The sequence below is a fragment of the Rhodamnia argentea genome, chromosome 2 (genome assembly GCF_020921035.1).
Source record: "Rhodamnia argentea isolate NSW1041297 chromosome 2, ASM2092103v1, whole genome shotgun sequence".
NCBI lineage: Eukaryota > Viridiplantae > Streptophyta > Magnoliopsida > Myrtales > Myrtaceae > Rhodamnia > Rhodamnia argentea.
This window is the reverse complement of record NC_063151.1, coordinates 6,870,109-6,897,020: the sequence shown is the minus strand read 5'-3', so window position 1 is coordinate 6,897,020 and position 26,912 is coordinate 6,870,109. Positions and strand designations below refer to the sequence as shown.

Genomic DNA, 26,912 nt, shown 5'->3' with positions numbered 1-26,912 from the left:
GCATAATGCTACTTTACGATTCACATTAACTAAGCAAAATTAGACAACATTCTATCTAATTTGACACTAATTAAAAATGGTGACTCCATTTTTTCTTATTAATTAAGGGACAATGCATGAAAAGTTATACCTATCAAATTTTGGCCAAAATAACTAAAAGAGCACATTGCTTATTTCCCCTACATCAAAATCCAGATTTGGGTATTGTATTCTGATGATTGAGCGGTGTTTATTCACTTACAAATCCAAACCCAAAAAACTAAATCACCATATTTACATTTGCTTATTACTTTATCACTTCCCATACAATTCACAAGCTTTCCGGGCTTCTTCCCCACAGGAGAGCTGTGTCTGGTCAAACACCATCAAGGTATCCACATTACATCCCCTTCCGGTTTGCTTCTCCTTCTCCCCGGGGGACACGAGGGGGCCATGGCAGGACGGCTTCGAAAACTGGTCCTGCGAGCTAGTTTCTTGTCCTACAACTACTAGTGAATCCTCGATATCCATATGACTAACTAAGCTAGCACAACAGGTACTTTTTAATACCTGTACAGACTCGGCGGTTTCTGTATGACAAAATTTGGACGATTCTTCTATGCCCTTCAGCTCATCCTTGCAAAGGTTTTCCGCAGAAGGATGCACACAGTTGATGGCGGGCTCTTCTTTGGAAGAGATTCCTGCTGTTGTAGGAAGGTGAGAAGTTTCATCTGCTAATGCAAAATTCTGTGCGGCATTGCAAACTCCTTGTCCTATCCCATTAGTTAGTTCAGTTTCTCGCGAAAGCTCTCCTTCCTTGGGGATGACTTCCCTAGCATCAGCTTCTTCGTTGTTTGCATAGCAGGTTTCAGCAGATTGTATTGACTTGGTCGTGAGCTCGTGCTCTGGAAAAAGACAGCATTCATAAATTCTTTCCTAAATCCGATCTCCTAGCGAAGTGCGACATGATAACATTGTACTCTTTTGGCCTGTGTGGTTGAAGTAACAAAAAACAAAAAAAGCAGGCAGATCAACTTGAGAAGGCTCAACAATCACCTGATAGTAGTGCCTCAGCTTTCTGATTTGTGTATAGGCTCTTTTTCAGCAGTACTGTTCCAGGGAACACCATCAAGTTGATCTTGTTAAGTGCCTCCTTTTCGCCCTTTTCCACAATCTTGAAGCCAAAACCTTCAGTCCATGTCTGCACCAAATCTGGGATTGCAGCTATCACAAGTTTTTCCACTCCAAAAGACACCAGCAACTGGACAAATCACATAGGAAGAGTGATTAAATGTTTACTATGCCAATGATGAATTGTTACGAATCAATACATCACAAAAGCTCAAGATGCTGCTACATAAATAATGATTTTACTACCATGAAATAGCAAAGTTATATTTAGTTTATGTTTTGACCAATGTCAGCACCAGTATAGTCATCTTATGGATGACGCCACACACACAAACACACAGGCATGCCTAACTAGGCAAATATTTAGAAGTGAACACTAGTACAATCAGGTCTTCAGTAGAAAGTACAGAAATGAGATGATATTAGGAAGAGACATGTTTTAACAAAGTTGAAGATCTATGATACTAGTTTATCCATACTGGCTCAGATTGAAGATATATCAATGGGGTTTTAAGGGTAATATAGAAAGGAAGCACATGGTCCATGCGTCATTCTTCAGAGCTCCAATTCTCATTCATCAAAGGGAATTCTTATTCTCAGCAGGGCAGTTCCCTGAGTAATCCTAAAATAATAAGTTTGTTTCAATAGTTAGCTCACTGCAGTAAACATTTCCATCAGTGTCTCTCAGGTCTAAAATTGGCACGTTTATGGCTCTATCAATCATTTTGGCTGATTAGTCTGAAATGTAAATGTCTAGTCATAGGAAAACATTAGAGCTTACCTTCTCTATAGCAATCATAAGGCATCGACACATTCCCTGCCGCCTGTATTTGCTACAAGTTGCAATTAGGGGCATCTCTGCAACTGCTATACCATGAATCCTGCAAACCAAAGGCACGATGAGAATATGTACACCTAAAATCACTGGTCAGCGCAGAGATGTCGATATGAATTTCTCAATGGGCCATCCTGAAAGTTTAGGGCGGACATGACAACACTACTGGAATAGAATTTTTGCTCTATAAGTGCTCATGGAGCAGAAATCCATTTGAAAACGCAACTTCATTTGTCCCTTTCTGGAGCATTTTTTTAGCTTTAGAAATAGTTTTGGAGCTACTTGAAGAAATAAAAAAAATTTACTTCTCTTTAGAAGTAGAAAAATCAACTTCTGGTTAGAAGTTGATTTATAAAGTAGAAGTGTTGCCATGCATGCCCTTAGATGGGGCACGTTTTACAGTTCTAAAGCACACAGCAAACAAGTGCAACAAGGCAATGATCATTATCAGGCAAAACACCTCACAACATCAAACAGAGTACAAATTAGAGATTATAGCTCAAAAGCAAATTGTACATAGGAAGAATTACAAATGCATACAGTCAGTATAACAACTAAAGATATTGTTCCCGAGACCAATTAACTCCTCAACCATCATATCTGGCAGCTTCACAAAATGTTGAAAAAGATTCTTAATGCTCTAGGGTAAACAGTTCAGGACATTGCCAGGTAAATGAGGTATTCAAACCTGACACATGCAGCAGATATTAACACGTCATCTTTCTCCAGGACCATGGTATAAAAGCCATGAAAGTTCAGCCTCGCAAAATCTGACCTAAATATCACCAAGAATAGGAATGAGAATTAATTAGAAAGGTATGGAGCAAATACTATACCTCATTGGGGTGGACAGTACCAAACTGAAGTTGCAAAACAAACAGGAAAGAAGAAAGACAAGATGAATAACAAGAAGTCAGCTGTCTAAGAACCCAGAATCTGAGCTACCATCACAAAGTAAAGCCAGAAAGTTGAAGACATCTTTTGCAAGTAAAAGATTAGGAAGAGCGAGACAAGCAAACTTACCCCCAATTATACAGCACATGAGGTATCATATCTATTCCTGTTCTTGGATCCAGCATGGAGACAAAACATTCCTCCATTATAGTCAGAGCAACAGCCAATTTCGAGTTGCATTCTGCCTTAAGAGCAAATCCTTGGGCAGAACGAACCTTCTGGTCATCGTGAATGCATCTAAGCAGAGTCCAAGAGAGCCCATCTTCAATATGGTTAATGAGACCAATACGAGAACGAAGCCCGGAGTAAACCTACAGACGGAGTTGACATATGTATCAGTCAAAGCAAACAGAAATTGGAAGACAGAGCATTTCCAAATGTTTTTAGCAAATTAGGCAACCTCTTAAAATCTAATAATGCAGCCAAATGGGTGAGGTAGCTTCTCTCTAAAGATAATATGGACTTTTTTTTTGGTTCAAATAAAGTCGTGTTCAAAGGATAAGCCATGTTCAAAAGAGGCACTAAATTAAAAAGAACAAGATGAGGGTGAAGAATATGATGACAAAAAATCGCATTCAATAACCAATATCATAACACTCGGAAGGAACAGTGATGCTTAAGATGCAATTCTTCGAGGGCTAAGAGGGTTCATGAAACATAGAGGCAGAAGGCAGTAAACATTTGCTTTCATTGCTGAACTTGGTTCTGGAGGAAGATAGCCAATCAGGAAACAAGTTGTACAAGTTCCCTCAGTTATTATCTACATTCCACGAGTTCCCTAGATAACTGTCCTTTCTCCAATGCAAGGCTCGGATGTATCAGTGCTTGCTTTTCTGGAAGTGATAATAGTTGGTCTGTCCAAGATTTGGCTAGATCAAACATAAAAGCTGCAGTAATTTTTTCCTCAAATTTTTCATATGTCGATCCAACAAAACAAAATGAGTGGTTGCGTAGGAGCACACACAGAAGGTAGAAGACGGTGCTTGTTACCTCTTGACAACCTTCACCACAAAACCACCCATCAGTTATCTCCAGGTCTACATTCTTTTCCTTCATGCATGACTCGTGATCTGTTCATATATCATCCTTATCAAATGAAGTGCTTAAATTAGACTTAAAAAGTTGCCAGGAGAGGCGCCATGGATTGAATAAATAAACCAGTCCACAATAAACGTTTTCTTAAAGTAAATTAGACATTTATAATATTGCTGCATGGATCAATAATCAAATGAAAGATTCAATCATATTTGAGTCTTCACAAAGACCAATGAAGAGAATGCTCAAACCAAACAACACTAATGAGGTATATCTTTGTCACCAGGAGATAATTTTGTTCAAGCACCAGACTTAATGCAAAAGCCTGTACACGGTTGTTTGAAAATCATAAAACCACCAGCAGAATTAGCATTATTTTGACCTAAATACTATTAATGTAGCAGCCAAGTTCCTAAGGACGGACAGAACTGCATTTAAACAATTTTTCTCGGAAAATTAAAATAAAACTACTCCTAAATACATATTGTCTATTCATATGTAAACCAATCCTGCTAGACAAGCCTACCCCACAGACTAAGCTAATTTGACTATTTCACAATTGAACTGAATCTTTAAATTCTCCATCAATTTTCCCGTTGTTTCCAAATAAACAAAGAACAACACATCTGATAACAACAGTTTGCAACGATTAACTTATCAACAAGTAATCGTTGACAAACCCCAGCTTAGAATTCACATGATACTGAAGCTCATTCAACAGCTATTCAACGGTTCTCAAGGAATTGAAGCTTTGACTCGACATGTGAATCTCAAATCAGTCTAGGATTCTTATGTATGTATGATATTTCTAGATGCGCACACATCACAAAAACCATAACCAAGAGAGAAGAAATGTGTATTACATTTGTGTTCACACTGCAAACACTTCAGCGCATCATTCGAGTTTGCAGCCTTGTTGTCATCGACTAGGCATCCACATACTCGACATGTGCAGTTGGGACAATACCAATTGCCCTCAGGCAGGTCCTGCAATGGTAAAAGAAAATGATATGATTCAAATGACTTGGTACCTCCCATCCCATAAGACAAAACATACACAATCTAATGAATATGACGAGAAATAAACTACAAGCTAGACATTTTGAGAGATGTTACAGACTTAGATTTAAACTCCTCGCCTCTGTAGCTGGAACTTGTATCTAAACCTACTTTAATATAAGTAAAGTTCCCGATCCTGATAGATGTTTGCTTGGCCAAAAAAGAGAGGATTTGTTATGAGAATTGTACACTTTGTCTTTCCATAATTTTAAAGGGCAGGACTTACTGAGCCAGCCAAAGAAGCAAATGTGAAACATACACATGACATACCTCTGTCAGCAAGCAAGCTTGATGGAAAGTAGAGGGACAGTTGTCACAGCAAATCAATTCACCACCATCACCACAGATTCCACAAGAATCATCATTTGGATCTTTGTTGTCAACTTGCACATTTGGTTTTCCATTTTTCCTCAACTTATATTCAGATGACCAGGCCTCAAGTACACACAAGGCAAATGGCTCACCTGATTCCATGAAAAGGTTCAAGCATGGACGATTCTTCTTGAACCCTGCATGAACCTTGAATTGAGAAACTGATAGCACCATAGTACAGCACCTGCAAATGATGCCATTCCAAGTGACCTGACCATCCTTCTTCACTGTATTGTCTTTAAGATCACGGTATTGGATAACATCATTAAGAGAAATTACTCCAGAATTTATCAACCATGACAACACAGTTCTAGCACCTAGCAAATCCATTGAGGGCTTGCCCCCCTTCCCGAAATTCCTCGGACACAACCTGCATGCACCCTTCTGCCTCTTCAGCATCCTTCTAGCCCTTGTTCTGCGACACTTGGTTTTAGGCGTAGATTTGGAAGCACTTCCACTGACTTCTTGGTTTTTCATTATCGCTGAGACAAGCAACTCATCATCTTCAATATCACACTTTCTTCTCTTTGATCTATTTTTTAAAGTATCACATTCTCGGCTAATCTTCTTATATTTCAGCTTTCTCTTCTCACTCTGGTACTTGGGAAGGCTGAAACATGAGGACTTGCAGCTTCCTTTCAATCTATCTTCAGTTGCCAAAAGATCCTGAACCTCATTCAACTCCGAGTGAGAGCTGTCTGTACCAATACCTGGAGATTCGACCTTGTTCGGCAAAGTCGCGCCCATAATATCATCCTGGCTCGATGATGTTGACTTTATTTCAGATATCTTCTTTGATTTCCTTCTAATTTTCTTTCTCAAACTAACATCTGCCGAAACATCACTACAGTCCACTTCATTGCCATGCCCAGACTGCTTGACAGCTCCGGAATTCAATAACATGGCTACACCTGGTTCAACTCTGTGAAGTGAATAAGGTGCATGACATTTAGATTTATTTTCCGAATAAAGAAATTTGTCTATATCAGACAAAGGTTCACATGATTTGCAATTATCTGAAAAACATGAAGCAAAATACCTGGGACAACGACAAGGGAAAGCGGCCGGATTTCTTCTCATCTTAATAGCATCGTGGTCCTTAAAAGACTCTTCTTTCTTTTCACGGGTCACCATTGATACGTCTTCCAAAACCTGCTCATGTCTTTCCACGTCATGCTCAGAACCCTCATCATTGCAGCTCAAGCAATTTGACTTGCCATCCACACCCAGATGGGACACTGTTCTGAATCCTTCAAGTGGAACACTTACACTTTCTGAATAAGCAGGACAATAATACAGGGTATGGCCAGATGAAGTGCCATCACCAGGACCAGGAACTGGTAATGGTAGGGAATCTAGGTTGCAGATTTTGTTCCCCCGAGAGTAATCTGCAGTTGCATTGACAGTTTGAATAAAAGGAGTGACACCACTGTCAGCCATACGAAAAGAAATCCCAGTCAAAAAAGTCACACGACTCGCATCAGTTCTTTGTATGCCATATCCTGAGGAAAAGGCAGTGCTAGATTGCTTTGCAGAAGCTAAGCAGTTCTTATCAACAGCTGTCACCTCACTTCCACAGGCCTGAGATGAATCACCAAGGAAACCTGAAATTTGGCTCACAGTGAACAGGTCTCCACAGATATCATTTTTATTCACAGCCAAAGCAGCATTTCTTTTCCTGTTCATGTAGGTGAGCAAACTTGGTCTTACTTTTACTACTACACCTTTTTTTAGTATACCAATCTTCTTATCAATGAACATTACTGCCACAAAGGGATCTAAGAGATTCCAGCGATGAGCCAATGAGTTAGACAATTGTAACTGATTTACTTCTTTCTCAATACTCAACAACAAATTTGTCAAATCTGACAGGAACAAACTGAAATCATTCCATTCTTTACTCTCATATTCCTGCACCAAAGCACATTGGTTGGCCAGTAACATATGTCCACATGATATCCACGCTTTAGAGAATTCGCGGAATGACCTCCCTGCAGGTGATCGAAATTTGTACTCCGTATAACTTCTACTAGGTCTTTGATGCATGGTGATAAGCCATCCCGCAGCCATAAGTAAGTGAAAAGCATGTTGCTGGAGAAGACGGCGAGGCTCCTTTGCAATGGAAGAAGATACACTAAGTGGAGGAAAATCATAAGCAATTGGCCTTTCGTCAGCATGCAGGGGACTAGACTTGTTGGCAGCGTTGGCAGATGGGCTTAATGCAACTATTCTATTTGCAATACTCTCCTGTGAAGCAGGTGAAGCAATAGCTTTCTTTGCGGCAAATTCCATACTACCATTACAATTTGAACCTGTAAATCTACAGTTTGAAGTACTAGTATTTCCCACACAAGCTTCGTTGTCCACTTGCATGAGCTCTTTTAGCACATAGGACTTGTATGCAACCCCCTTACTGGAAGATTCTGCCACGATGAATTTCTCTTGACCAGACATGCCAGAAATATTCTTGTTAGAGCAGTATGATGAACTGAAACCTCTCCTCAAGTCAGGTACAGGACTAGCAAGCTGATCTGCTGGAAATTCAATGCCCTTTACACAAGATAATTGGTCATTCTTATTTGAGAAACTGGAAATCTTTCCAGGATCTTCATCTACAACAAAAGATTTCTCGCAGGAAGTATTTTTAGAAGCACAAATACTGGTCAGAGCAGAACTTTCACCATTAGAACAGACTGAAAGATCCATGTTTCTGCTAGATTCAGACTCAAAGTTAAGAAGCCCAACAGATGGTGAGATTTTCCTTCTGTCACCAGTGTAATTTCCAAAAAGCACCTCTCTAAAAATACTAAGCTCATCATTCGATCCTTCGAAACCATCATCACCGAGGTCCTCCATGTTGTTAGTCAGCAGAATGTCCGCATCATAGAAAAAATTACAATTAGTCCCCAGCCTCTTCAGTCCCTCGCTCCATAATGATCATCATCATAATGAGAGGCAGAATGCATCCCTGAAGTCATGGCACAACTCTCTTGGAACTTTCATTAAGCAATAGTGCTTTGGTAAAAATTGTCTTCCATAAGGTACAACCATAAGTCTAGATCAGCAGAAATTGCTAAAGAATCTGCAATATAAAACAAGAAAAATCCAAAAGCTAAGATGCGGAGATAATTCAACAACGTGGGAGTGAAAGCACAAGCAACTCAGCAACAAATTGCTTCTGTTGTCTTTGATAATTAATCAAACTTAAGCACTCACAAATTCAAGAGCATCGTACCAACCAATCACAAATAGTGTGCATACAATAAAAGTATATGATACGAATCAGGAATGCTGAAACCGAACTTTCCTTTTAGTCCACGGAATCCATAAACAATTCCAATTGTGATGTTACTTTGCATCTGAAATTACAGTTCTGAATTCAGCATTTAACAGGGTCCCACGGGCATGCATCTAGCGTAGTTTAGATATATGATCCTAATTTAACCAGTTTTATCTTGTCCCAACTAATTTGGCAGAAAAATAATACCCTCAGAACATGTTTCCACTTACCTAGTTGATCCAAGTCCCGGGTAAAATTGGTTAAGAAAGGAAATGTCAAGGCAAGTATTGAAATTTAGAAGAAAGAAACTTAGGAGCTAGTCTCCATATGCCGGAAGTAGCTATAGAATTGAGCTAATATCTACCACAATGTTCGCAGAAGGTTTCCTAACTAATAAAATACTGTTCTTCCAAGGTGTTGCTTATCTCAATAAAAACTGTGTCATCTACTATTTATGATGATTTCCCAATCAAATGAGAAACCGGAGTCTGGGCAAGAAAGAATATCCGCAGCAAATGGAAAATAAAGCACAGACCTACTGCTTTGAAATGTTACTTCTGCTGTAAATGAAGATACTGCTGGAGTACTTTGAAAATGGGTAAATTACTCCATACGGTCAAATCAGTTTGCAAATCGAGGAACATGAGGAATCAACAAAGATCTCAAACAGCCATATCTGCAATATCTAAGCTCTCCATTCGAACCATTCCCATTCATAAAGAGATATCGACTCCACCACTTACCGTAATCTAACTTCCCATTATTGCCTTGGAAACCTAAGAGTGGTATTGTAGTTTTTATAGAGTCCCACTAGGCCAATCATTCACGGTCTAGTGTAACTTCCTTTTAAGGATTTCTATCTACAGTGAAAGATCATTATTGTGTGAAGATATGTCGCCAGGAAAACATTTCCTTGAAATGTTCTTATCCATTATCACATCGAGTCAGTTTAGCTAGAAACCGCTTGGAAAACAGGTTCTGTCCGGTGGTGACTGATACATGCACCGCCTCAGCCAAATGAATAGGGTTCACACGTATAAATGTTGAAATTTTAACATATTTAGCTGGCTTTCTTTGAGACGAGTTAAAACTATGCAATCGTATAGATGATCTCACCACATTGGAATAATGAGTTGAAATCTATTTTAACGATAGAACTCCTTTGGTTATTAAAGTATGTGAAACCCGCTCGAATTACTTCATAGTGATGATTGTGTCCTTTTTATGTGTGATAGATAACCAAAGAGAATCTGTTTACTTGGAGTTCTATGTTAGGTGTTCCAGAGGAAGAGGGTGGAAAAGAGAAGGATCGCGGTTTTAAAGATTAATGTGTGGCCACAAGAATTATATGCAGAAGGGACATGAGGGTAAACAACAGGTCTCTGTCAGAAGACCATCCCATGTCATCAAAGAACATAGAGAAATGTTCTCCTCTAATTGAATGCTTACTTTGATCCAAAATCCCCATATGATACCAAGCAATTTAATCAACCAATAGAGAAGGGTCCGCCATAATCTCCGCAAGTTTGTTTACATCCAAACAAGCAGAGTGCAAATGCATATAGAGAAAAAAACACCACTTATGCTGCCCTTGCAATTCCACGTACATGGAACGCAGGACACAGGTTTATTGGAAAAACAGAAGCTAAAAGACGAATCTCGAAGAAATAGTGCTGTAGAATGGATCCGGCAGAATTACGAGATTGCAAATTTTTATCCGCATCTCCAAGACCCTTCACAGCTCAATACTTAATAGTGAGCGCATTATATGGGATTACATGCAGGAAATAATGGTGAGTGCCTCATAATTGGCATAACAAGTGAACAAAAAGGAGTTGGATTACCCTTCCTAAACCAACCAAACCTACAGCAACTGGTAACAAAGACAGGGAAAAGGAGGCGGATCAGGCATTCTACAGTCTGCAAAAAGGTCCAAGAAATAAGATTGTTCAATCAATTGAGGATCTTCTGTCCTCATGCAGGCACATGCCAAATCATGCAAAAATGCTCACACATAACAGCAGAGGCTAGACATTCGCGTGATAATTCACCTAAAGCTCCAATCTTTGAAAGAAAATACTCTCATATATTGCTTTACAGATGAATTTCTGGGGGCGGCGTGATGTTTTATAGTCATGAGAGAGAGAGAGAAAGAGAGTCTGTGTGTCACTGCCTGCCGTTTAAAAATGGATAAGCCACCATTATCGTCAATCACGGCATTTCTTGTCTTGCTTGCTAAGATTGCAAAAGCTCGGCGACGAATTTGTGTGTGTGTGTGTGTGTGTGTGGGTGTGGTGTGAGAGAGAGAGAGAGAGAGAGAGAGAGAGAGGTGATAATTGCGGTCATTATCGCGAAGGAAAGATCAAGAGCATCAAAGTCATGAAAGCAAGAAGCAACATGAGCTATACGTGAACACGCATTATCACCGAATCAAGCCCATTCTGAGAAGAAAAATTCAAGTCATCTCCAAAACGATAACGCTCCAAAAGCCAATTCTCGATCTAATCCGCTCCCCCAAAAGAAAAAGCACACCAATTCAGCGGCTCAGCCATGGAAATGGCAGGCACCCGAGCACAAAACAGCCACCTTAAACCACGTTACCACCGTCGAAAAGACCGATAACTCAGATTACACGGAGCAGATACGAGCTCACCTTGGCAATGCAGCTCCTGATCCGCATGCAAGACCGACGGAGGCCGAATCCTGAGCTAGGGTTTTGGAAGGAAGAAGAAGGAGAGAGGCGAATTCTCTCGGAGACGATTGAGAGAGAAGCCACCGAGCGAGAGCAGGAGGAGGAGAGAGAGAGAGAGAGGGGGGTGGGGGGTTTTTGTTGCGCTCTCGCCTCATTTACTCCCTCGTCATCGCAACGTACACGAACCCCACTCTCGCAAAGAGTGCTTTGGGAAGCCCGAATCCTGCTCTCATGTGCAACAGATGGCATTCCCCTTCTCTCTCTCTCTCTCTCTCTCTCTCTCTCTCCTTCTACGCTCCTTTCAGGCGTATGCTGATTGTACTATCCCACTCTCTCCCTCCCTCATTTCTGCTTGTCTCTTTGCGTTGTTTCCCTTTCTTTCTTTTTTTTTTCCATTTTTGATAAGAACTCGTCATCGCACAGGACACCATGCTCGAAACCGTGAGCCCAGGCGCAATGGGTGTCTCTCCAAATTAAAAAAGATTTGTCCTTTTTCGGGCTCCCTCTCTTGGTCTTTTTGGTTGGGGGCGAAGCCGAGAAAGGCGTGACGCTGGCTGCGTCGCGTCTTTCATGGACGTCGGTTTCGTATTTCGCATCTTTTTAGGAAAGGCTCGGTTGGGGGATTGTCAACTGCGGTCGCATGCAGGCTCGAGAGTCGAAGGAACGGAGATTTGGCGTCGAATCCCGCTCTCTCGTTTTGCCCCTTCGATTCGAGCCACTGTTTCTTTCGCGATTTCTCCCCGCGTGCGGTTGCGAACCGAATTCGGACCGTGGCTTTTGGTTGGGATGGGGACGGGTTTCGGCTGCCGTCTTGTTGTTGCTTTTTATTACATGCATTCTCGACGCTCTTGAATTTTGGGATTTGGGTTGGTCGTGGTAGTTGTACATGTGCGAATATTTTGCGTGACGTCGATGGTAGGGACTTGTTCGAAAAAGGAAAGTGTCCGTCCGGGCCGTTCGAATCGAACTTAATTAACCGCTCTGTTACCCGATATGGAAAGAGTGCCGTTACGCGAGACCCTATGTAACCGCTGCCCTTCTCTCTTCGAGATTTTGACGGCGGCTATTCGATTAGAACGTCTCTCGAAATACGTTTTTAGCAACTAATTGATGATGTCCTGGAAAAGAATACTTTTGTCGTTAGGCATGAATGATGTATACTCGGTCGTTGATGTATTTAAGAATTCAACCGCAACCGTTAAGTCAAGCGCACGTGTACCGTTCGTTTTTTGTGATCGTGAACATTGTCGTGCACTTAAGCGAAAATGCTGGAATGTTGTAATTGACAATCTACAAATTGAAAATAGTATTCCTACCTCTAAAATTAAAATTTCTCAAGATATATAGATTAAAGCTCCGTTTGTTTCATAGAAAATAAATGATTTTTCATAAATTTATCTTTAAATCGCTTGCAAAAATATATGAACAAAAAATTATTTTTACTGTCTATAAAAATGTTTAGACATAAATTGTTGTCGGTAATAGAAAGGTTTTTATATGACTACTTATTCAAGCGATACAAATAATCATTTTTAGGAAACATATGAAGCCTATATCTTATAATTTCTTACATTTTAACTTTGGTTGTTTGTTTCAAAAAAAAAAAAAAAAACTTTGGTGGACCGCCCTCAGTAAGTCAAATCTTGAAAGTCCCTCCTTTCTTCTTCAACTTTCAGCATGGGAGGGTTTGAGTTCGTCTTAAAGTCCTCCCTCTCTCGGTATAAATTTGGAAGCTCATTTCTTCGGATTTCTAGATCTAGCATTTTGATTCGGGAGTTTAAGAAATATGATTTTCACGATTCGATACCGCGTGTTCAGCCGTGTACAAGTCTTTCGCCTCCAACTTCAATATTGATCATAAGAGCTTTGACATCTCGCCGAACCACAAAGATTTGCTTTTCCATTCCAAATGCTAGATATGTGCTTTTCAACCTGTGTTTGTTTTCTCCATCGGTGGTAGTGTAGAGGAAGCCAAATCTAGGTGCGCTCCGTGATGTCGTAGATATTGGAGAAGAAATTTCCGGCATGTGCTCATTACCGACGAAGATACGAACTCCGGTGATCGACCACCCATTATTTTGCTTGACACATCCATTCTTATGAAACAAATGTGTACTTAACCATGTTGCTAGTGCTTTGTTGATCCTCTTTATTTTACGGATTTGGCTTTATTTTGCAATACTTGCAGTACTTCTCATATATCATTTTAGGCAAAGAATACAATTTTTTTAAAATAAACTTTGGATGACTAATGCAGACAAACAAAAAATTTACGTTGACTAACCATTTTCATCTGGTACAGCTTCCAATTTTCAGGACACATAACAACGGGGCCTCTGCTTCCACGTGGAATTTTATTGGTCTTGCTTTTGATGGGTAGAAAGGGCGGGGATGAAATGAGCCACCAATATCGACGACCGATGGGCGATGGTGTACGAGTTTCACATTTGCAATAAAAAATGTTGGTCTCGGGTTATAATTATTACTTGTTTGAGCGAGCTCGTTAGTGTCGCCCCACCGAAGTGCTAGTGGGCTAAAGCCAAAGTAATCATATGCCTTTACAAATGAACCAACGCCTTCTCGAGTCTAAGGAGGAAGTCGGAATTTTCAAACTTACGAAAACAATGGGGGTGTACTGGTTTGTATGAAAACATCCGAAACTGGATGAATCAATCACATCATACATTTGACCTATCTCACTAGAGGTTATAACATAAGTGTGAATAATACCATGTTTAGACTACTCATTTGGGTTTTGACTCAGATGTTATCCACTGCCCAGCGAGAGTTTTAGACTTAATTGTACTTTCTGATAAGTTTTAGAGCTCTCGGGCTTAAAACACGTAGGCAAGACGAACATGCTGAATGCGGGGCTAAAAGTACACACACGCAACTTTTGGATCGGGATAAATAGCCCGGCCCAAGTCTCACCTCAATTGCATAAGGCCCATCATCCAGCTAGCCCGGCCCATTAAATCACGTACCGGACAAGTGTCCACTCCAGAGAAACACTCCGGCTTCCGCCGTTATCGCTCGACGCTACCTGCTTCCAGCTCACCAAGAAACCAAGCGACGCCTCTAGAAAAAGCAAGCCTATAAAAGGCACGCTCTGTGGACTCGACCCAATGGCGTTGCGTCACATTGTTGCTCGGCACCGTTCTCTCTTCGCTATAAAACCCCGGCTCTACCCTTCCAGCTTCACTACCGGAATCGCTTCTCCTCCTCTGAAGAAGAAGAAGAATAAGAAGACCGCTCGCCTCTCCTTCTCCGTATCCGCTTCCTCAATGGCTTATCCTCCTAAGAAGGTAATACATTGGCTTTCTTCTCCTTCTTCTTGGATCGCTTCGTTGCTGCCACGTCCGTTCGATTGTTGCGATTCGAGCTCGGTGGATGCGCGCGTTTATGGAGTGCTTTTTCCTCTGTGCTCTTCTTCTAGGTTTTGGTCCCGGTGGCCAACGGAACCGAGCCGCTCGAGGCGGTGGTGACGATCGACGTGCTGCGGAGGGCCGGGGCCGAGGTCACGGTGGCTTCGGTGGAGAAGCAGCTTCGCGTGGACGCGTGCCACGGCGTGAAGATCGTCGCCGACGCTCTGGTCTCTGACTGCGTCGTCGCGGCCTTCGATCTCATCTCGCTGCCTGTACGTATGCTGTATGCTTCTCCTGCTTCTCTGCGTTCTTTGCGAGTGTACATAGCAATCGCTGCCTGTGGGTACCGATTCGCTTACCAGTATTAGCGGATTAGGGACTGTGTTTGGTCGTTGACTGAGTGCGAAGCCACTGCCAACTTCTCTTGCTTCAGTTGCTTTCAGCGAAAGTTGGAGGCTGTACGTATTTGACCAGAGTAGGAATTCGTTTGACAGACGATAATTGCTAGCTGAAGCTTGCATAGGACTATCAATTTGTTGTCTATTTGAGATTGATCGTTCTTACTGTAGGGCTACTCGATCATTGATAAGCACTTATGCATGTGTGCGGTGTACCATCTGCTGTTGATATTGTAGCGAGTACTGAAGTAATGATCTCAGTTGGAGTTAATTTATTTGGTTCTCATTCTATTCTTCAGGGAGGAATGCCTGGTGCTTCTAGCCTCAGAGACTGTAAGATTTTGGAAAACCTGGTGAAGAAACAAGCTGCAGATGGCCGGCTGTATGCTGCTATCTGCGCATCGCCTGCAGTGGCGCTAGGATCATGGGGTTTGCTGAAAGGATTGAAAGTAGGCCCTGACTTTTCATGTCATTAACCATGGTAATTATGATGATGACAAACAGATTTAGAACATGAGGATGCTGGTTTTGACAGGCAACTTGTTATCCATCTTTCATGGAGCAACTGTCATCTTTAGCCACAGCTGTCGAATCCAGGGTTCAGGTAGATGGCAAAGCTGTTACCAGTCGCGGACCTGGCACGACTATGGAGTATGCTGTAATCCTAGTTGAGCAATTGTTTGGAAAAGAGAAGGCGGAAGAAGTTGCCAGGCCACTGGTAGATGTCTCCTCTCTGAACTTCATTTTTGCTAATGTAGTCTTCTCGGTGCCTTTACTCTACTATGCTCTACTGGAGAAGGCAAAAATGATTTGCATGAGCAACGGCAGCATTCTGATTTTAATACTTAATCTTTCGGTATAGTAGTTTTCAGCCCATTTTTGTTCTTTCATCAGACTGAAATCACCCCCATGGTTTTTGATTTATGAGTTAAATTATCCGTGCCTTTTTCCTCTCCCTTTCTCTTGCACATATTTATCTTTCTTAGTATGTGGTGACTAAATTATAGTAAGAAACAATACGAGTATCCTTTATAGGTATTGGAAATGTCTGCCATAGACTACTGAGAAAATAATTAGGTTACAGCAATTGGTCCATGCAAATGATGCCAAGAAGGTGTTAAGATGGCTGTGGCTGACCCAGTGACTCATAATGAGTCATTTGGGAACCAAAATACAAAAGTGGGTGGTAGAAATCATCTGAAGCTCATTATCTAGCTTGTCACAAGGGAACTAGCTTAAGAGATATTTTCCTTATATAAGTAATGGCAAGAAGGTGTTAAGGTGGCTCTTTGTGGTGCAAAAGTGCATCATGAAAGGGTTCATTATCTGTTGGAGCAGGTAATTTTGGTAATTGCAAATTTTTGGGGAATGGTTAAGTGGTGAAAACCATTACTAGAGCAATAAGTTTTCCCATCTTAAAGTTATGGGAGCAAATTTTGCTGCAAGCACCATGTATTGTGTTGCACCTTTTCTGCCATGGCGTGTTACATAAAAACATCAGTAATTGTTTAATATCATTTTGGATTTGTTTGTATATTTATTTGGCTCTTTGTTTGCTCTATACAGGTGATGCGCTCCAATCATGGCGATGAATATCATATATTGGAACTGAATCCGATGGACTGGACTTTTGATCAAGGCCCTCAGCCTCAGGTAAATTTCTTAATTAAGTCCATGATATACGAGGAGTAAATAAGGTATATTTTCTTTGCTTTCTTCTCTCTTTTGGTTTATTCAAGAAAAGCTCAAATCACCTATATTTGATGTGCTGCACTGATGCAAAAAGTCATTTGCTGATGAGTCAGTGTTGTTTGACTAATTCCGACATGGTCACGTCGGAGCTCGAGTGTCTTAAGAAACTTGATCTTGTTTGTCAAACTGAGCTGAGGTTTAGAATTTGTCAAGTAGCTCTTTGACTTTGGCAAGATTAAAGATGAAGCTCCATCTAGATAAAATCAAATTGCGGGTAATGAAATCTGAAACTTCAGTTTCTCAGAGTTACCTTATTTAGTCCAAGTTAGCTTGAAAATGAACTTATTGCTGTTGGCTTGACAATGACCTTCAATTGTCTAATGTGTTTAAAGGCTGATTCTCATCCAGGTTTATCTGGTTAGCTCAGTCTTCTCGGTATATGCACTTGTGAAAGAGTAAACCTCTAAAACTGAAGATCCTGGCAAGCGCTAGTTCTCTAGTGTGCTGAAGACCAATCAATGAATCCGGCTCCATTTCATCGACGCAAATAGTCATATCAGTTTGTGTGATTGTAAGAAGATAAATATGGTGACATTTTTGTGTGCGGATTTTTGACCATGAGTTTCCTATAACCACAAGAAGTTGAGTGAGTATAAAGTGGACATCATGGCATCTGGTATTGGAAAAACCATGAACCTAGATAAGGTACATACCTGACTGGACTTCTGAAAAATCTTAGTTCTTTGACATGATTTTCTACCCGCAGTTCATAGGGTTGTGACGTTGTTTGTCCGATAATGAACTCCGCGAGGGTGCACACACAAATTGTAAAGGTAAATAGTGGGCTTATGTGGGTTTGAATGAGTCCTATTCCATTGTATGAGTACACCTAAATATAATAAAGAGTTTGCCAGACTATTGATCATTTTGTTGCATGTAAACACAATTTGCCATAAAGTTGTTTTGGTGTTTTGTCCTTTCAGATTCTGGTACCTATTGCCAATGGCTCAGAGGAAATGGAAGCTGTTATCATCATTGATGTTTTGCGGCGATCAAAAGCAAATGTTGTAGTGGCCTCTGTTGAGGACAAAGTTGAGATTGAGGCATCTCGCAAAGTGAAACTGGTTGCAGACATGCTTTTTGATGAGGCTTCTAAACTCTCATATGATCTAATTGTGTTGCCTGTAAGTAGTTATAGCCATAGCTGTTTCATGTCATTTAATAGATCAATGATTGCTTACAGTATGTTAATATTACAGGGAGGATTGGGTGGAGCTCAGGCATTTGCTAAGTGTGAAAAGTTAGTCCATCTGCTGAAAAAGCAGAAGGAATCAAATAGACCATATGGAGCGATATGTGCATCCCCAGCTTTAGTTCTGGAACCTCATGGTTTGCTGAAGGTTGGTTCTTTGCTGCATTGTTTGCCTTTTGTTTTGCATTTTTCCAAATGCAAAACCAAAATGATGACTGAATTTATTCACTTCATAAATATGTTCTTTTATATCGGATGAGTCGTTCAGATTGAACTTTGGACTAAAGAGCTTGTCAACATGAAAGACATTCCTATATGTGGACTTGGAAATTTTACCCTGTGTTGCAAGCGTTAGGCCTTTCCAAGTATGACAATTTCAGGAAAGTTAAGATTTTGACCTAAATGGGCATGAGTTGACAGCAAACCAAATGAAATGTCGCTTTTGTATTAATGTGGCTTCCAAGCGAAATCTAGTTTGGTTGGTAAATCTGCTACATGACCTAGGAATTTCCTGTAGGTGTGTTTAGTCGTGAATTGATTTTGCACTTCTTCTAATACTTATGGGGGAATTAAAACCGTCGAATATAAATAGGTGGGCTATATCTTTCCTTTGGGGGAAGTGATTATTCGTTGATTTCTTGCTCTGCATCTTTCCAGGGAAAGAAGGCTACAGCTTTCCCTGCGATGTGCAATAAGTTGTCAGATGCGAGCAAAATTGAAAACAGAGTGGTGGTGGATGGCAACCTCATAACAAGCAGAGGGCCTGGAACATCCATGGAATTTGCATTAGCTATAGTGGAAAAGTTCTTTGGGCGCAGGAAGGCGTTAGAGCTCGCAAAGGCCTTGGTCTTTACTCATCCCTAGAGCCCTTTTTGACTGCTTTCATGTCAACTTGTAGAGCTGTGAAATGCCTGAACTCTTATGTTGGGGTATGAGTTTAGTTTCGCCAGCCACGCATGTATGTACGAATAAGGCATGAAGTCAAGTCTTGAGTTACTTGTTGCGTGTAACCCTTTTGTATTTAATGTATTCTCTTGCGGATGTTTCTCGTGGATCTTGGGTCTGTGGAGAGTATTAACTTCCGGGTGCTTCTGGTTTGCGTATGCTTTCTGCTTCAGCTGTGATCCATACACTCCCAGCCCGCAATATTTGGAGGTTTTCTTAACCCGAAGCAACTCAACCGATGTCATTGGATTGCTGCCATGTAGGGAAGTGAGTCAGCGTTCATACTATGCTGCCTGGGCGGCAGTTAAGTTCCGTCTCTTTTCGATTGGAGGCTAGCATTGCCATTCGGAATTCAGAATCATGAGCACCTCAATAGGAGCGGAATCGCCTTGTGGGTCCGCGGATTTGAAATGTCAAAAGAAGGGATTTTGGAAGAGGTCATTCTTGTAGGAGGGTGGTGAAGGGATGGGAGAGCTCGTGCTGTGAAACGTGAAAAGGATAAGCATTCTGCCTTCGCATGCGCGACATGGCTACGCTCCGGCCAATGACATCGTCATGATTATAGCAATATGAAACACCATGTCGCCCCAGTCCGATTAATTAGGTTGGTCGGTCATCTGAACACGAGAGGAGAACATATCCGCTTCCGGTGGCTTTGGAGCCTGTGTACCTTGGGTAAATGGTACATTTCGCGGGTGCATTGCTGTCTGTCTCAATCCCCGTTTCATTCCGCGTGGATTGATTTCATCGCCTACACGCGAACGTCATACTCTACGGTGAGATCTCTCTCGTCTTTACATGTAATGGTCTAAGACGCGGTTGGATTAGACTATTGTTTGTGGGGAGGAAAAAGGACTACATAACCTAACATGACAATGTCCGTGGTGTTTTTTCTATTGATGAAAAATAATTTTTTGACCAGTTTATTTCTATGAAACAAATGTCGAAATTTTTATAAAATATTTTCCTATAGGTTATTTTTCATGAAACAAACGGAGCCTTTGGTATGATCAATAGGTGCGTTGATTATCGACTTATTATCATTCTTGGATTTGACTTTGGCCTGAAAAAATTATACTTTGTCGATTTTCGCTTCATAGCTAAGTTGGAAGATTGTCCATGACGGTGCATCGATAAGCCAATAATATTGACTACAGCTCTCGACAAACCAAAAGCTTTCTTGTCACGGGACTGGCACAACGTCAAAAAGTATTTTACCTCGGGATGGTTCATGTGGCATGTAAATACGCGAAGCTTATAGATGGACAATGATAGAGGCAGATGTTAATCCGGAGAAGATTTCAAGACCAGGGTTGTTTTTTTGAGTTCATGGGCATTAACGTACACCTACGGACAAGCCAAACATAGGCGACACATCGGACTTGGAAGGCACCGCAAAGCAGTATAGCCCGTATTCCTCTTTAGAAGACACAACCATTTCATATGCTGCAATGACCTTCAATCCAATATATGACCGGAGTCATCGAGAACAACCGAGTGTACACAATAACATCCGGATCGCCTGTACATCTTAAATGGAGTTGGAATAGTACATTCCAAAGCAACACCATTTTCGTTTGTGCTGGTGTGACAAACTTCTGATACCGTAAATCCTTTACATCAGTCAAATTGTTTTTATATTTTTGTTTGTCTCTCCAAATGCAGATATCTCAGTTGAGTTGCGCGATGATTACCCTGAAAATTCTTCCACCGTCTAGAATGTATGAGCAGACTTCTTTCTTGTGAAGAATAACATTAAGGGGGTTGATGATGGATAAAGGGATGATACCATCCATCATTGGAACACGGATTAAAGGAATCAATCCAATCCAGAAAAATAAATAAAGAACCCGATCAAAAATATCTATACTATAAGAAAATATTCCAACAAAAAAAAAAAAACACATTTAAGATTTCAAAACTAAAAATAAAAAAAAAAAAAAAAATAAAACAAAAACAAAAAGTAGTTTTACAAAGAGAAATCCCACCACCCCCCCCTAGTTTTTTATTTTTATCCCCCTATACCGACATTATACTATCCGATATCAAACAATAAAAATATACACCCGAGTTTTATACGGACGACCAAACGCAGCCTAAGCGTATAAGCTACCCAAAGTTACCGGTAGGAAAAATTGCTTCCTTTCTCATCACGCACATATGTAGAGAGGCTCTCCATGGCAACTTTGAGCAAATTTTGCTCATGTTCGGTTGAATTTAGGCTTTGCTAAAAAAATTCATGGGATATATTCACTAGAATTCCTAAAACTTGTCACTAAACTGCAAATGAATAGTAAAACTTTTAAAAAATGCAATCAAATCCTTCCATTAATTCCATCTAATTCGACTAACAAAAAATGCCGACATGATTTTTTTTATTATTTTCTCTCTCCTACTTGGCATTCACATGGATGAAACATTTTTTTTTATTACTTTCTCTCTCCTACTTGACGTTGTTTTGATCCAAATAATGTAAATTTTAATTAAATTAAAATAAAATAAAAAAAAAGCAAAGCAAAGCAAAAGCAAAACCTGCGAGGTCCGCTCCCCACCATCTTCCGAAGGGCCGGCGATGGTGGGGCGAGGGTTGGTTGGAATCCGGGACGTGGCCAATGGCTAGCGACCCTAGCTGACGGCAGGGTTACAAAGTTGGGATGTGGTGCTGTGATCAGATCTGACCCGGCATCAGACATATTAGTTTCCAATTCGTAAAGTTTTGTCATCGCGAACCCTAAATCTCGCACTTTAATCTTTGCGGCGTTGTTTTGGTCTTCTTCTTCTCTTCTTTCTCCTTCGTTTAGAGTATGTTGTTTAGCGGCTTGGCCCAGTTTGTTACGTTGTTGCTTGCTATCTACTTCGCGAGCCTTCATTGATTCGCCCACCGACTCAATCCATCGGAGGTTTTTCTCGAGGGAGGGCGAGAATTTTGGGGAAGGGGGTGGTGGTGGGTTTTGAATTTGGTAACTGATGGAATCGTAGTACAGCGATTTTGGCGTTGTTTTTACGCGGATTATGATGAGGGGGTGATTTTTTTTTTTTTTGTCTTCTCACATTTGGGTGCAAGTGAACTCGACGGCAGGCTTCTGACCAAAAAAATCAAAAATAGACAAAAGGCTGCATGACGACACTTAAATTTTGGCTATCCTTTTTAGTCATTAACCTTTGCATAAAAATTAGGGATTAACTTTAGTCCTTATAAAAAATAATTAAATTATCTTGTATATAATTTGCACTTAGTTCATTTTATTTTATTTTATTAGCATGCATGCGGTTGCATTCGATCGACCGACGATGAACGAGATAAAACATATTGGACTAAGTGGACGGAGAAAGAGGAAGTGGGTAGAGAAGTTGTTATACAAGGAGATTTGATCGGATTTGTCGGTTTGCAAAGAGATCATGCGGAACCAGAATTGATATTTTCTGAAAAAAAAAAAAAAGATCTGGAAGTTGGAACGAAAATATTGGAGCGGATCTATTCAGTTAGGTCAGAATATTTTGAAACCGAAAAGATACAATTGTCATCTTGGCTTTTCTTTTAGGGTACCCTATGCCTATAAATAGGATACCTTAGCACACGTTAAAAAAGAGGGGAGGGGGCTTTGACAGTGTTGTTATAGTGCAGAAAAGAGAGGGAGTTTCGTCCGGCTAGAGAAAGGCGATGAGTGCAGAGAGAGGGAGTCGTCCAGTGAGGTCCACGAAGAAAAAGTGAGAGCTTGATGAGGGAAAAAGTGCAGGACGTCAGAGAGTGCAGAGAGGGAGGAGAGGGCCACTTCGTTCAACGAGGTGAAGTGTGAAAAGTTTATCCTCAAAGTGAGAAGTCTGAGAGAAGTCAAAAGGAAAGGAGAGAAAAGAAAAAGTCAAAGAAGAAAGGGAGCTCTGTTAGGTAGAAAAGAAAAAATGAGCTCTTGGAACATGCGCGAGTAAAAATACAGGAGCTTGACAGAGGGAGGTCTACGTTCATTCAGAAAATTCACAGAAAAACACACGTCCTTGCTGTTTTGCTGCGGTCCTTTTGTTTAAAAAACTTGCTGTTCGGTGAATTCTCGGTGACAAAAACACTTTTGTTTCCAAAGAACCAGCAGTCCAGACTAAATTCGTGAGCTTCCCCTAACCACTGAAAGTCCGATGCAGCTACAAACCGAATGCAAGTGATCATCTGGCTGATCAGTCCAAGGATTTCGTCTACAAAGATCGTCCGAGTTCGGTCTCAAATAAAAAAAAGCAACTTCCTGAGATTAGGTAAATCTTATACCTTTTCGTCATTTGAATATTTGCTTATCGATTGTACGTTATTTTGCATATCAGATAATAACGACTTGCCATGCTTGAGGACATATTGCATACCATGTGGTGTTTGTTTGGATGATTAGGACATTTTGGAGACTAATTCACCTTTTTTTTCATTATTATTATTATTATTTTTATTATTTTATTTTAATTTTGTCCGGAAAGTTGTCTAAAAAAGAGAGGCCTAAAGTATTGTGGCAATGTTTCAAGAAGAATCGGGCGAGATGTTATTCGCCATTTTGGAAATACTGTGTATGTAGAGTTGAATATGTTTGAGTATCTTGATATATCTCTCACCAAAAACAAAAGATTGCCACAATTTTGAAACTTCAAGGATTCTTTCACAATTTGAAAATTATGATTTGATTGGGATATTCTTGGGGTCTTGGTGATAGTCGGTTAATTCAATAAAAATCTACTGAATATATTCAAGATACTCGGGATATCAAAGAAAATCTTTCAAAATGTGATCGATTAGGAATCTTTTCCTAATTCGCAACTTGCCACACGAGCAAAGATTTGGGTTCAATCGTTAATCGTAGGATTATGAATTAAAAATTGACTCAAATATTCGCGAAATGTTTTCAAAAATCGATTGAGATGTCCACTTTCTTGATTGATTTGATTGGTATAATATCTTTAGAATGAATATTCTCTTGCGTGATATTTAAAATTCTAAAAGATATTGCATTGCATTTTATATAAATTTGCATCTTTAAATTAAAATCATGTAGATATGTGCACGTTTAGTTTAATTTTAGAATAAGTTAATTTAGATTTGCATTCTAGGGTAGAATTAGCATATTTAAGTAGATTTTCATGTCTAAAATAATTTATATTTAATATATTGGGGTTTAGGCAAACTTAAACCCTAAAATATGTAAGATAATTATCTTTAGGCATATTTTTATTTAGGTTCATTAATTAATCCGAAAATACAAAAAAATAAAACAAGCTTGCCATGTCATTTGCATGCTAGGTTTAGATCATATAGAATTTGCATGTTTAGGTCTTCAATTAATTCGTAAGTCATGTAGTCATTTTAATTAGACCGTAACATAATTTGTACATTAGTTTCATTTAATTGCATGTCATCTAGGTTAGTCAATTAAATTAATTTTATATGCATGTTTAGGATTTCCTTGCATTTAATTTAATTCATTTGCATCTTAGATTAAATTCATGCATTACATATAAGTTAGTCTTTATCCCACTAAAAAGCGCAAATTCAAAAGTGAAAACAATTTGTCTTGGATTATGCTTCCCGCAATTACCTTGACTTCTGGATGTTCAATTAATTGATTGTGCGATCGCATGATAACCTGTGTCGGTGACTTAGGTTAAAATCAATTAATGTTGCCTAACAAAATTTTTCATGAAATAAAATGGTACCGAAAGGGCATTAGAGTAATCTAGCGTAATCAAGTCCCCGGACTTAGAATCTCCGGTCCATAAAAGTAATTTAGTTCTCCCGCTAATTTATTTAGGTTTCTAATCGACTTACCAAAAACAATTGGTGGCAACTCTAATTCAAATATCTTTGTATGTTAAGTTGCGATTTGGTATGGACTTGGGAGAGTCCGATTTAGGTTAGTTGAATAATTAACCCGATAATCCATTAGCCTAAAAACCTGATTTTTAGGTTGCAACACTACAGGGTCACCGCTCGCCTACCATCGACTAGGGACACCGTCCACCGGCCGGGGCCCGACAACCCCGATTGACGCTCGCCGGCCCTTCCGGCAATGGTGGGGAGCGGCGGTGGTGAGGGCCAAGAGGGGACCTCACTGGTTTTGCTTTGTTTAGCTCCTTTTTTTTTTATGTCAAATTAAATTAAATTAATATTTATACTAAAAATAAAATTTGGAGTAAAACGACGTCGTTTTGAAGTTAACTTTTTTTTTTCAGCCACATGAGCGCTAAGTAGGAGAGAGAAACCAATAAAAATGCCATGTCAACATTTTCCGATGGTCGAATTGGACTCTTTAAAAGTTTTAAGACTCATTTGCACGCTTTGATGATAAATTTTAAGAATTTTAATTAACATATCCTTAAATTCATTTCTTGATAAAGTCATTCTTTCTATCTCATCTCGTCTCATCTCATCGTATCTGTACTGATATAAAATTTGATGTTCACGTGGGATCAATATTTTGATTAACAAAAAGGGCTACAAAGCACGATGGGTGCTAAATGATCCCTCGCGACAGGTGTCGGTTAATCTATTTTAGTGAATAAACGATTTTTTTTTGTACCTTGTACGGCATTTATGTAAATAGACTGTACATGTCACATTTACAATAATTTCCCCAATAACGTGGGGCATTTTCCGATATATGCCATAGAATCTCTTCGAAGCCTTGTCATTTCTCTATCCCTCGTCTGCGATTCCACCTCCGAAACCCTAACCATTTCTCTCTCGCCCGTGATCGACTCCTCCGACGAAGCCCTAACCATTTTCCAATATATGTCATAAATGTTGATGTTTTTTTTTTTTTTCCGCATTGTGTTCTATGATTTATTCTTTCACAAATCTCTGGTGAATGTTGTTTCTGTTTCAAGTTTATTTGAAAAACAAACAAAATATTACCTTTTTTGCATCCCACGTGGGATGAAAGGAAGAAAACAATTCACTTTATTAGTTAGAAGGCTAACGTTGTCTTTTAAAGAAAGAAATGGGCAAGTGGGCTACACCCCATTATACCCGCTTGTGATTTGCGTGATTTTGACGCGATTATTAGACGTACTTAGCATTTTGCGCGATCGCGGTCCGGAATTGGCTTTATTCAATAATTATATTTTGTTTTTATTTTTTATTTCGAAATTATTATTATAAAAATAATTTTCGTGACTCATTAGAATAGTGCGACTATTCATGGACATAATATACTATTGCATCTTTTCGTAGGTTTATGTCTGTTCGGATATAACCACCAAACCGACACTCTTGTAACCTTTGGAATGTTTGTATCTATTCAAAAATAACTATCGATTCAGACATGAAAAGGTGTGATTGGATGTACAGTTTCAAATATGAAGACGTATGTTTGAATTATCCGTTATTAGACACAAAGCGTTGCAATTTTTTAAAAACAAAAAAGCTGTTTTCGAACAATGAAAAGGTACGTGAGAATTAACACATTTTCGGACACGAAAAGGTATGTTCTTTTCTCATTATATATTCAATTATTCTGCTAATTGTTCACAACTTCAAATTTCAATTCTCATCCTTTCCAAAAAGAAAAAATACAATATTCGTTTCCAATTGTTTCTTAGAGTCCTCGGAGAAATATTAGAATTGCTATCTAATATTCTCGTTCTTGAGACTTTGTTGTATCCTGGAGGATTTTTGCTAGAAACTATTAAAATATGGTGGGGCAAATAATTCCTAAACTATGGGTCCGATTCATTTGTTCATCCCATTTGACCATATTTTACCAAGAGTTCCTATGATGTAATCCCTTCATCAATCTTTGGTCTTGGTTTTCTTTTTTTTTTTTTTTTTTCTAGTCGACAAAAAAAAAAGGTGCCAAGGGGCTAGCAAAGGAATTTGACAGTGGAATCAGAGACAGAATTCAGGCCAAACGACCAAAAAAACAAGGACGCTGAGAGAAGCGAGAGAGGGAGAGGGAA

General features: G+C 39.8%; 2 protein-coding genes across 4 annotated transcripts; one reads left to right on the top strand and one right to left on the bottom strand.

The window, feature by feature from the left end:
* Nucleotides 1–116: 116 nt before the first annotated feature.
* LOC115755038 (increased DNA methylation 1) lies at nucleotides 117–11,685 on the bottom strand. 3 transcript variants are annotated; one of them, XM_030694283.2, is made up of 11 exons: nucleotides 11,299–11,685; nucleotides 6,500–8,447; nucleotides 6,405–6,451; nucleotides 5,264–6,287; nucleotides 4,798–4,921; nucleotides 3,890–3,969; nucleotides 2,969–3,210; nucleotides 2,634–2,720; nucleotides 1,892–1,991; nucleotides 1,036–1,240; nucleotides 117–884 (listed from the first exon to the last, which is right to left on the bottom strand). In XM_030694283.2, exons 2-11 carry the CDS (start codon nucleotides 8,219–8,221, stop codon nucleotides 295–297), a joined length of 4,221 nt encoding a protein of 1,406 aa, XP_030550143.2. In that variant the 5' UTR covers nucleotides 8,222–8,447; nucleotides 11,299–11,685; the 3' UTR covers nucleotides 117–294. The 3 variants fall into 3 exon arrangements, with proteins under 3 accessions (XP_030550143.2, XP_030550142.2, XP_030550144.2); XM_030694282.2 differs by having other exon boundaries at nucleotides 6,405–8,447; nucleotides 11,299–11,684; XM_030694284.2 differs by lacking the exon at nucleotides 2,634–2,720 and having other exon boundaries at nucleotides 6,405–8,447.
* A 2,694-nt stretch (nucleotides 11,686–14,379) lies between these two features.
* On the top strand, nucleotides 14,380–19,098 carry LOC115755074 (protein DJ-1 homolog A-like). The gene is made up of 8 exons (XM_030694348.2): nucleotides 14,380–14,642; nucleotides 14,774–14,974; nucleotides 15,400–15,549; nucleotides 15,636–15,818; nucleotides 16,667–16,753; nucleotides 17,776–17,976; nucleotides 18,052–18,192; nucleotides 18,702–19,098. The coding sequence occupies exons 1-8, from the start codon at nucleotides 14,463–14,465 to the stop codon at nucleotides 18,906–18,908; spliced, it is 1,350 nt and encodes a 449-aa protein (XP_030550208.2). The 5' UTR covers nucleotides 14,380–14,462; the 3' UTR covers nucleotides 18,909–19,098.
* The last annotated feature ends 7,814 nt before the right edge of the window (nucleotides 19,099–26,912 follow it).

Bases quoted from the DNA above. Each gene is read 5' to 3' on its own strand.
- LOC115755038 (XM_030694282.2), bottom strand. From the start codon at position 8,221: ATGGAGGACCTCGGTGATGATGGTTTCGAAGGATCGAATGATGAGCTT. The intron at 3,970-4,797 runs GTAATACACATT...ATATATGAACAG, and splicing joins TTTGCAGTGTGAACACAAAT to ATCACGAGTCATGCATGAAG. The intron at 2,721-2,968 runs GTAAGTTTGCTT...GGTGATATTTAG, and splicing joins CATGTGCTGTATAATTGGGG to GTCAGATTTTGCGAGGCTGA.
- LOC115755074 (XM_030694348.2), top strand. From the start codon at position 14,463: ATGGCGTTGCGTCACATTGTTGCTCGGCACCGTTCTCTCTTCGCTATA. The intron at 14,643-14,773 runs GTAATACATTGG...CTCTTCTTCTAG, and splicing joins TGGCTTATCCTCCTAAGAAG to GTTTTGGTCCCGGTGGCCAA. The intron at 16,754-17,775 runs GTAAATTTCTTA...TTGTCCTTTCAG, and splicing joins ATCAAGGCCCTCAGCCTCAG to ATTCTGGTACCTATTGCCAA.